Below are 11,586 nucleotides of genomic sequence, written 5' to 3' on the forward strand. Positions count from 1 at the left end.
GATTCCTCAAAAAATGATAAGAATCTTTTTTTGTAGAGCATTCAATTCCCTACAAAAATATGCCTGCCAATTATTCCTATGACGCATCGTTAGCTACTTATAAAAATCAGAAGACGTAAAAAAAATTTTTCCCATGTTATTCTTATGGAAAATAGAAAAGTGCGATGAGGAACCTCTTAATGTTAATATTAAGAGCTCTAATTTTTACAGGTGTCTTTTTTTATCTAAATAAAACTTTTGAACCTGTTTGGAAGAAAAAAAAAAAATTTGTTATTTTTTGGATCACCCTAATATATATATATAAATATATTTTTTTGTGCCTAAGTAATATTTATTAGAGTTAATATAATAATATGTTGCTTTAATATTTGGGGTTGATGGCACTGTAAAATAATTTAGTTGTCTATTAAATAAATATTTTCTTAACTTAACCAAATGATTTTATTATCTTAGAGAGAGAATTATTAATGTCAACCAAATAGAGTCTAATAAATCATTTATTAAAAATAAGCAAATAGATCATGTTAACGTAATCAAATTTAGTTGTCCCAAATAAATTTTAGTTTAATAGAATTTAACAAAACCAATTTAATTGCCGAAAAGGAATTTTTTTTGTGTATTAAAACTTCCTGTAGAAAATTTGTGCAGCTGTGAAAAGTGTTACTTGGAGTTTTTTATATTTATTAAAATTTAAAAAAATTATTCATGTTATTTTTTTTTAACTGTTGATTATTTATCATTTTAAAATTTTAAAAAATTTTAAAATAGTATGAGTGTTTAAACACATGAGTGGAATTATCAAAAAAATTTTATAAATTTGATTTAAAAAAAAAAAACATGTTTTCAATTACTTCTTTAGATTACGCTCAGATGATTTATTACCTAACATGTTTAAGCCACAATTATATTTATATTTTAATATTTGTATAAATAATTACCAGCCGTAACAAGTAATTGAAGTATCAATTATCGTTGGCATTATAAATTCGTCTCTTGACACTTAAGTTTCTAGCAACAAATTATTTTGCACACGGCAACGTACTCCGCCAAAAATTTTAATAAATATAAAAAACTCCAAATAACACTATTTACAGCTGCACAAATTTTCTTCAGGAAGTTTTAATACACAAAAAAATTCCTCTTCGGCAATTAAATTGGTTTTGTTAAATTCTATTAAACTAAAATTTATTAGGAACAACTAAATTTTATTACGTTAACATGGTCTATTTTCTCATTTTTAATAAATGATTTAATAGACTCTATTTGGTTGACATTAATAATTCTCTCTCTAAGATAATAAAATCATTTGGTTTAGTTAAGAAAATATTTATTTAATAGACAACTAAATTATTTTACAGTACCAACAATCCCAAATATTAAAGCAACATTATTATATCAACTCTAATAAATATTACTTAGGCACAAAAAAATATATCCATTTAGAATAAATATATATATACACTGAGAAAAATATTTTCTTCTGACAACTAAATTTTAGTTATGACAAGAAAATGATTTGATTACCCATTCCCTGATTAAAAAAGTGAATTGAAAAGTATTGAAAATGATGAGAAATGAATCCTTTCGAATACTTTCTATACCCCAAGGTATTCATTTTGACATAAAATGAATACTTTTCAATCCCAAAATAATAAAAGAATTTCTGAACTTCCGAGGAATTAAAAAAGATTCAAATGAATTGATATTTTTAATCTTTCTGAATCCTTCTCAATACCTAAATAATCCGACATTTCGGATCAAGTGTGGGATTGAAAAAGATTGAAATGAATTGAAATTTTTGAATCTTTCTGAATCCTTCTCAATACCTAAATAATCCGATATTTCGGATCAAGTGTGGGATTGAAAAAGATTGAAATGAATTGAAATTTTTGAATCTTTCTGAATTCTTCTCAATACCTAAATAATTTCACATTTCGGGTCATGAGTGGGATTGAAAAAAATTGAAATGAATTGAAATTTTTGAATCTTTCCGAATCCTTCTCAATACCTGAATTGAAATGATGAAAGATTGAATTCTTTTCAATACTTTCGAATTCCACTTTGGAATTGGAAAGTATTCAAACGATCAAAATTTCAATTCCATTCAATACTTTCCAAAACCGCCGAGGGATTGAAAAGAATTGAGATAATTTTCAATACTTTTCAATTCACTTTTTTAATCAGGGTTGCCAATCATATATTTGGTTGTGTTAACTAAATTTTTTATAATCCACCAAAAAACGAGTGATTAGAAACTATGAAATATTTAGTTACGATAATTACGCGTTTAGTAGCGAGCATAAAATCAAATTCATTACCTGTAGAGTTTATAAAATCGTCATAATGAAATGTATCAGTGATTATTATAGAGAATGAGTTGTGAATAATAATTAGATATTATTTTGAGATGACAAAATATTTATTCAACAGTTCAAAAAATGCATATTTAGAAAAAGTATTTATCTCCTTCACAAGTACTTTTTTTCGTACCATGACAAAAATTGTTCAGAAAAAATATCAATATTATTATCCATAATGTCATAGTGTAATACAGTATATCCCTATATACTATCAAAATCAAAAATGTTCAGCGAATAACTCGTCTCATAAATGCTTCAAGCTCGGAATATAAAAACTCTGAAATAAGTATCTTACCAGGGACACCACAAATGGTGGGCGCGATCTAGTGGCAAGCACTGAACTACTCCAGCTGCTGCTGCCTAACACCATAACTTTTAAATCAATAATCATTAGGTTCAAATATATATTTATTAACCTCGAACAAATATATATATATATATTTATTCTAAACGAATATATTTTTTTGTGTCTAATCAATATTTATTAGAGTTAATATAATAATATTTTGCTCTAATATTTGGATTTGTTGGCACTACAAAATAGTTTAGTTGTCCATTAAATAAATATTTTATTAACTCTACCATATGATTTTATTATCTTAGAGAGAGAAATATTAATGTCAACCAAATAGAGTCTATTAAATCATTTGTAAAAATGATAAATTAGATTATATTGACGTAATAAAATTTAGTTGTCCCAAATAAATTTTAGTTTAATAGAATTCAACAAAACCAATTTAATTGTCCAAAGAGAAATTTTTTCTGTGTATATATATATATGGGGCATTCCATGCCAAATCACCGAGTTTTTTTTTCGGCCCCTTTCGATTTGGCTAAAAATTTGATATTATTTTCTACCTTACCAATAACATTTTTCTGAATTTTTTCAGATTTTTTTACCCAACCCAAAAAAAGTTACGAATTTAAAAAAAAACGCCTTTTTTTTTTCAAATTGCTATAACTTTGACACAAATTGACCTTTTGGCACTTTTTTGTTGTTTATTCTTGTTTTTAAATGTAGTTTTTAAAAAAAAATTCCAAAAAATTTTCAGAAGTAAAGAACAATAAAATATTTTAGTTTTTTCAAGAAAACCGTCATTTTTTCGAAGTTCGACACTTTAGATTTTCCATTTTTTTGTCTAAAAAAAAACTTCGACTAAAACCGTATTTAACCCCACTATTCCCATTTTGTGCCCACTTATTCTTCTAATTTTTTTTTCGATTGAAAAAAAAAGTTTTTTCGAATTTTGCTTATTTTCTCAAACTTTGCACTAAAACGATTTTGGTTAGCTTTTATAAGCTCAAAAGTAAAAAAAGAAATTAAACTAAAAAAAACATAAACTGTATTAATAAGAGTAAAATTATTTTTGTTAACTTCAAATATTTTTTTTAGGTAAAGTGTTCTCAATTTTTTAATTTTTTTTTTAGTTTTGTCTTTTTCCGCGAAATAAATCCCTGATTAAACAAAAGTATTTGACAGGATTAAAAAAATTTATATCCTTATGAATGCTATCGAATCCTGAAAATATGATTCAGAAGGATTTAACATGATTCAAATTTTTTAATTCTGTTAAATACTATTTAATCCTAAAAACATGATTTAACAGGATTTGAAATGATTTAAACTGTTAAATACTTTTAAATACTTTTTAATCCTATGAATGAAATATAAATATTATTTCAGGATTAAAAAGTATTTGGTAGCATTAGAAATTTTAAACACTGGTTAAATCCTTTTATATCCTAAAAAGATAACGAAATAAAAAAATTATTTCAGGATTAAAAAGTATTCGGTAGCATTAGAAATTTCAAATACTGATTAAATTCGTTTATATCCTAAAAAGGTTATGAAATAAAAAAATTATTTCAGGATTAAAAAGTATTCAATAGCATTAAAAATTTCAAATACTGGTTAAATCCGTTTATATCCTAAAAAGGTTACGAAATAAAAAAATTATTTCAGGATTAAAAAGTATTCAATAGCATGAAAAATTTCAAATACTGGTTAAATCCGTTTATATCCTAAAAAGGTTATGAAATAAAAAAATTATTTCAGGATTAAAAAGTATTCGGTAGTATTCGAAATTTTAAATGCTAGTTGAATCCTTTTACATCCTAAAAAGATAACGAAATAAAAACATTATTTCAGGATTAAAAAGTATTCAATAGTATTAGAAATTTCAAATACTGGTTGAATTCATTTAAATCCTAAAAAGATAACGAAATATAAAAATTATTTCAGGATTAAAAAGTATTCGGTAGCATAAGAAATTTTAAATACTGGTGAAATCCTTTCATATCCTAAAAAGATATTGAAATAAAAACTTTATTTCAGGATTAAAAAGTATTCGATAGCATTAAAAATTTTAAATACTGGTTGAATCCTTTTATATCCTAAAAAGATAACGAAATAAAAACATCATTTCAGGATCAAAAAGTATTCAATAGAACTAGAAATTTTAAATGCTAGTTAAATCCTTTCAAATCCTTCCACTCCTTTTGATTATTATAGTATTAAAAAGTATTTAATATGATTAATCGTGAATTTTGAAAAAAGGATTTACAGTATTTAGCAGGATTTCAAAGTATTAAAATTTTAATCCTTTTTAATCCTGTCAAATACATTTTTTTAATCAGGGTTGCTTTGAAAACTTTTTTATTTAACGAATTTTTTACCAACTGTTCGTATTGTCAATAGTTTGTCAATTTTTTTTGTATACTGTCCCTCGCGGACTCGGGATTACTCCGAAATCATGGTGAAATTTCGGTGAAATCATAGTGGAAAGATAGTGAACCCATAGTGAAATGACAGTGAAATCACTGTAACTTTGTGCCATTTGCTTACTGTGTGATAATTATCATCCGATGGTAATTTTATGATGATTTCACCATCGATTCATAGTAGAATCACAATAGCATAACAGTCAATTTACAGTAGTATAGCTGTAAGTTGACAGTAGTATTACTGTGTATTTACAGTGATTTCACTATCAGTTTATGCTGGATCTGCAGTGCTTCAGTCATGCTTTCTCAGTAATAATACCGTGATCATACAGTGATTTCACAGCAGTCTTACTATAGATTCTTCGTGAAATCACAATAACATCGCTGTGAATTGACAGTAATATTACTGTGATTTCTTAATCATTTAATCCTGGATCTGCTTAGTTTTCATCGAGATTTAGGGGCAATATTGAGATCCTATATTTATTGATTCAAAGATAATAATAATAAAATTAATAATAATATTATAATAGCAACAATAATCGTAATCTTGGTTTTTCAATAAATAATTTTTCTTGTTTAAAAAAATTATTTAGTATCCCTTTGTACGTCTTCATGTAATTCCTCTGGAGGATTAACTGCTATTTTTTTACCCTCGGTAAAGAAGGAATTTTATTTTTTTTTATCGCATGATGGGACTCGAACTGCCGACCTTTCGATTGAGAGTAGCTTAAGTCATGTACTTTAGCCCACTCGGCCACCACACGCATTCGGAACTAAATATTTAATCTGTTACTTCATGCTATTCAATACTATATATACTCAAGATTAAGCTATAAGAAAAATTATTTTATTAAATACTATAAAATTAAAAGAATTCGATATTTATCAAAAAAAATTTTTGCCTTCATTTGTAAATCATCAAGTTTTCTTAATTTAAGAATATTTTATTTTAAATTATGATAAATAATAAATATTTACTATTGAAATATTAATCTAAATGATGTTCTCTTTATTTTTGGCAGTAGTTTAAATTCAATTTATACAGTTTTAAAAAAAAAGTTATTCAATTTTTTTATTTATTTATTTTTTTTCATAATTCTGAAGAATTTTACCGTCTTAAGCTTTTATAAAATTAACTAAATTAGATAATTACAGATAAAGTTTCGCTCGGAAATTCCTAAAATAGCCAAATTTATAATAAATAAAATACATATGTGCCCAAATATTTGCTAAACTTACAAATAATTATAGGAGCATTTATGAAATAATTGATATTATTTTTTTTTTTTATTCCATTTCTATCGATTAATGACATTAAAAATTCAAATTTTGATTTTGAAATTGGATTAATGATAGATGTACCGTATCAGATCACTATCAAAGTAGAGTGGAATCATAGAGAAAACACTAATAATTTGCTGTGAAAATATCATAGAGTCACAGTGCTAATACTACTAGGTTGTCATGGGATCACGGTAAATTCATGGTTAAACCACTATGAACTGAATGTGAAACTATTGTAAAGTCACAGAGTTAACACTATCAGATTACTATGTAATCACAGTGAATTCGTAGTGAAATCACGATAAACTGACTGTGAACCCATGATAAAGCCTCAGTGTTACCATTGTTGGGTTACCATAAATCGATAGCTGATCGACAGTAAAATTATCATGAAAGTATGGTAATTTAATTCTAAACCTACAAAAGAATCACAAGTGAAATCACTATGGAACTACCATAAAATTACTGTAAAATTACTATATAACCAGAGAGACGAAATGGCACAAAACGACTGTGAATTCACTATGAAATTACCATCAATACACAGTAAACTTACGGTAAAATTGATTTCACTGTGATTTCACAGTAACCCCGAATCCGCGAGGGGTGTATGAATAAATTCACAAAACAATAGTCAAAAAAATTCATCAAATCACACCGTTATTGAATTCGTTATGGAGGTAAAGTCCTTTTCTTCATCACAAAAGTCCAAGCAACACTGTGTGATCAAGAAACCGAGGAAACAATCGCTGAATCAACGCAAATAATTAGAATATTGAGATTGTATAAATTATAAAACACTATACTTAAATAAAATAGTTTTACTTTTATTAATACAGTTTATGTTTTTTTTAGTTTAATTTTTTTTTTACTTTTGAGGTTATAAAAGCCAACCACAATCGTTTTAGTGCAAAGTTTAAGAATATAAGCAAAATTTGAAAAAACTTTTTTTTTTCAATCGAAAAAAAAAATTAGAAGAATAAGTGGGCACAAAATGGGAATAGTGGGGTTAAATACGGTTTTAGTTGAAGTTTTTTTTGAGACAAAAAAATTGAAAATCCAAAGCGTCGAACTTCGAAAAAATGACGGTTTTCTTGAAAAAACTAAAATATTTTATTGTTCTTTACTTCTGAAAATTTTTTGGAATTTTTTTTTAAAAACTACATTTAAAAACAAGAATAAACAAAAAAAAAAGTGCCAAAAGGTCAATTTGTGTCAAAGTTATAGCAATTTGAAAAAAAAAGAGCGTTTTTTTTTAAATTCGTAACTTTTTTTGGGTTGGGTAAAAAAATCTGAAAAAATTCAGAAAAATGTTATTGGTAGGGTAAAAAATAATACCAAATTTTTAGCCAAATCGAAAGGGGTCGAAAAAAAAACTCGGTGATTTGGCATGGAATGCCCCATATATATATATATATATTAGGGTGATTCATTTTAGACCAACATTTTTTTTTTTCAAGTCCCACTCAAAAATCTTGTAGCACATGAAAAATAAAAAATTCTCACCAAATTTGAGCTCTTAATTTCAATTTTTAGAGGTCTCTCAACGAATTTTTAGTTTTTCCATTTAAATAACACAGGAAAACTTTTTTTTTTAATTTTTTGCTTCCGCATCTCATCAAGAAATTTTTTTTTTTAAATATCATGCTGACGTTCTTATAGTAGACTAAATGCTCTGCAGAAAAGTTCATTGAGTCGAGTCTGTAAGTGCAATATCTCCATCATAATTCACGTTACAAATGGTGATTTTTGTGGGAATTCGATTTTAATGCACTTAGAAACGAAACTATTGGTGATAAACAAAAAGTTTAAATGGCAATTTTGTAGGTTATTCAATACTCTAAAATAATGCCTCGATGAATATCTCTGTACCACCAATAGCTTAGCCTCCAGACGCTCTCAAAGTCCAATTTTTTTCAAAAATATGCTTTTAATGCACTTAGAAACGAAACTAATAGTGATAGACAAAAAGTTTCAATGACAATTTTGTCGGTTATTCAATACTCTAAAATAATGCCATTATAAATATCTCGGTACCACCAATCGTTTAGCTTCCCGGGTAAAAAACTTTATATATGATTATATATAATTTATATATAATTTATATATGATTTATATATAATTATATATAATGACTTTTGTGGTTTCGTATAATTATATATAATTATATATAATGACTTTTGTGATTTCGTATAATTATACATAATTATATATAATTATATATAATGACTTTTGTGATTTCGTAGAGTTATATATAATTTTGTAAAGTTTTATTTTACATAATTTTACATAAAAATTTACAGCAATTTTATTTTAAATTAAAATAATTACATAATTACCAAACTCTCTTTGCTTTATCTGGCCTTTTACATATATAGTCTCCTACTCTTACAAGCTGAAAAATACTTTTCAAATCTTTTAGTTTTGTCAACAAGCAATTTTCAGATTCTATAACAGGCACAATATGTTTTACTGCTACTTGCATATTTAAATGACACATTATATTACTATTATCTGGTTTTAGTTGTTTAATTAAAAAATACAATTCTTTTTCACTTTCAAAAAAAAACTGCATCACCCCATAGATACACGAATTATCAGCTCCTTCTCACTTCAACAGTATAACTATTGGTTTGAATTGTTTTGTACACTATTGATGTGTAAATTTCATAGAAAATTTTTGCTCAAGCATAAATATTTAAACTTTCACAGGTTAATCTTTCGGATTCAATTATTAAACGATCATTTCCATTAATTTCATCATCAATAGCTTTTCCCAACAACGTATAATTCTTAAATTCGCGAACTTCTTGAGCAAGATTTGTTTCTTCTAGCTGACATTTGAGCATTTGAACTCCTTGAATAATCTTCAAATTATTGACGATTTCTTGACCTATATTTTTTGTGCCATGAACGGAATAAGCTATATAGCCATTTTTATTTTCCCATGGGAAAGCCGATGTTGATCGGAGTGGACCCCATCGTCTAACACAAAGTCCAAGATGTCTAAGCTGATGAAGATTGTATGTCATTTCTCTATCACTGTATAACTGTGAAGTTTTTTTTACAAACAAGTCGAGCCAACTTTGAGCACGTTCTAGGTTCGGTTGAACGAGAATTTTGTCTTGGAGTAAGTCGTTTAATGCCATGACTAAGAGCATCAAGTGTTGAAAGTATTTGGCCGGTAAATATTTAATTAAAGTGGGTAAGCAATAAAATAAAATCCAATTGTAGAATTCCGAAGCTTTGTAGTATTTAAAATCAGTTATTGCTCCCTGATTAAAAAAAATGATTAAAAATGATTTCACACGTTAAATGTCCATAAGAGACAGGATTAGAAATGATTTGAAGGATTAAAAAGTATTTAAAATGATTAAAAAACAAATCATTTTAAATACTTTTTAATCATTTTTTTTAATCAGGGCTCTTGGCAATCGGTTGAATGATTGAGGAGGTTTGATGTTCTTCATAAACTTATTTATTTCTGAACTGAATTTTTTTATATTCCAAGCTCCTGGTTTATTCAATAACAAATTGGTGTATTGCTTAACAACTCCAAGAAGCACTGAGTGCATATATTCAGGTAAAACAAAGGATCCAAGATCTAGTAATGGTAGAGTTGATAGTATAGAAATTGACTTTATGTAGACACCAATTAACTTAAGGTATTTATTGCAATTTATTATATTATATGTTGACATTAATTATTGAATCTGAATCGCAATAAATATTTTAATATTTTAATAATGAATCATATTAATTATCACAATAACAGATGATAAGTTTTTATATTTTTTTCTTTGTTTCAAACTTAGATGGTATTACTGAAAGATAATATTTATTGCAAAAAAACTGCTTTTGACGATGCAATGGATTTTAGCAGAAAATCTGCAACTTCAGTCTTACGACGTCTGGCGGAGGGCGTATTTAAGCGTGATGCGATTTTAAAATGTACTTTCAGCGGACGACCTCCTTCTGCTCAAGGCAAAGATAAACAGGCAGAGCAAGTAGATGCATTAGACAGAACTGCAAGAACAGTAGTGAAAGGTAAATAACACGTGTACTTTACATTTTACTTGTAGTCAACTCTATCTGCCTTCATAATTCCTATTACAATTTAAACCTTTATCGTACAGAATATTGCGAAAATTATGCAATTCGTCAAGGCTGGCCGCGCTCAAAGAAAAATGAACTACGTGCTGCAATGTCTCAATGGCTTGGGGAATTGAAAAGAGCAGAAAAAAAAATGCTGAACTAAATAAGTAACTCTAATGATCTTGTACAAAAGGTCACTTTTCTTTCAGCCTATACATTTTGTTAATTTTTTTTTTTTGATATTTGTGACATTACCTAAAGCATAATTACTTATTTTCAAAAATCTTTAAGGTCTTTACTATGTATAAGCATTCTGATTATCAGTCATTGATTTAAGTGTTTAATCTCCCATTTGTTATTGATAAAAAAGTGCAATATTGGGATAGATAAGACTATAGTTGCATTAATAAGTTTACTTGTAAGTTTAATTAAAAAGCAAAATATTTTACGTCTAGTCTTTACCTTATAAATAAAAATATATGAGTGATATACATGGTACAGTGATATAATTAAGTATTTAATTATAATGAAAATGTGATTTAATTAATGTGTTTTTAATATAAAAGGTAATAGTTAAATGTATGCATTCTGAAAGACAAAATGTGTTTTCGAAATTTCTTTTTTTTCCATACAGACAATCCTTGTGAAATACAGTTCTATATAATTATTTATAATTATATATAACTATATATAATTATATATAATTATATAAGGCCAATTTCTATATATAATTATATATAACTATATATAATTATGTATAATTATATAAGGCCAATTTCCATATATAATTATATATAATATTATATATAATTATATATAATTATATATAAACTTTTTTACCCGGGTTCCGGACGCTCTTAAAATTCTCTTGGAATATATTGCGCAAAACAAAATTTTTTCGCAAGTATAATAATTACTTAAATTATTTAAAAATATACTATAATAAAATAAACATAAGTATTTTATTTTGGTAAATGTGTACAGAAAATATCAAACTTCTGTTTGGAGTCACTTATTATTTTAACTTATGAGCAATTATCCCTGATTAAAAACTCCGATTGAATCTGATTGCAACTCAATCAGAATTCTATCAGTTTCAATCGGAAACAAATTTTCAATC

General features: G+C 26.3%; 1 protein-coding gene across 3 annotated transcripts; it reads left to right on the top strand.

The window, feature by feature from the left end:
- The first annotated feature begins 9,738 nt into the window (after positions 1–9,738).
- On the top strand, positions 9,739–10,952 carry LOC130669753 (uncharacterized). Of its 3 annotated transcripts, none has more exons than XR_008990250.1 (3): positions 9,739–10,036; positions 10,187–10,418; positions 10,508–10,952. XR_008990250.1 is itself a non-coding variant. In XM_057472800.1 (2 exons), exons 1-2 carry the CDS (start codon positions 10,187–10,189, stop codon positions 10,627–10,629), a joined length of 354 nt encoding a protein of 117 aa, XP_057328783.1. In that variant the 5' UTR covers positions 10,092–10,186; the 3' UTR covers positions 10,630–10,952. The 3 variants fall into 3 exon arrangements, 1 of the variants encoding a protein (XP_057328783.1); XR_008990251.1 differs by having other exon boundaries at positions 9,739–9,954; XM_057472800.1 differs by lacking the exon at positions 9,739–10,036 and having other exon boundaries at positions 10,092–10,418.
- The last annotated feature ends 634 nt before the right edge of the window (positions 10,953–11,586 follow it).

The sequence above is a fragment of the Microplitis mediator genome, chromosome 6 (assembly GCF_029852145.1).
Source record: "Microplitis mediator isolate UGA2020A chromosome 6, iyMicMedi2.1, whole genome shotgun sequence".
Classification (NCBI taxonomy): Eukaryota; Metazoa; Arthropoda; class Insecta; order Hymenoptera; family Braconidae; genus Microplitis; species Microplitis mediator.

Bases quoted from the DNA above. Each gene is read 5' to 3' on its own strand.
- LOC130669753 (XM_057472800.1), top strand. From the start codon at position 10,187: ATGGTATTACTGAAAGATAATATTTATTGCAAAAAAACTGCTTTTGAC. The intron at 10,419-10,507 runs GTAAATAACACG...TTTATCGTACAG, and splicing joins TGCAAGAACAGTAGTGAAAG to AATATTGCGAAAATTATGCA.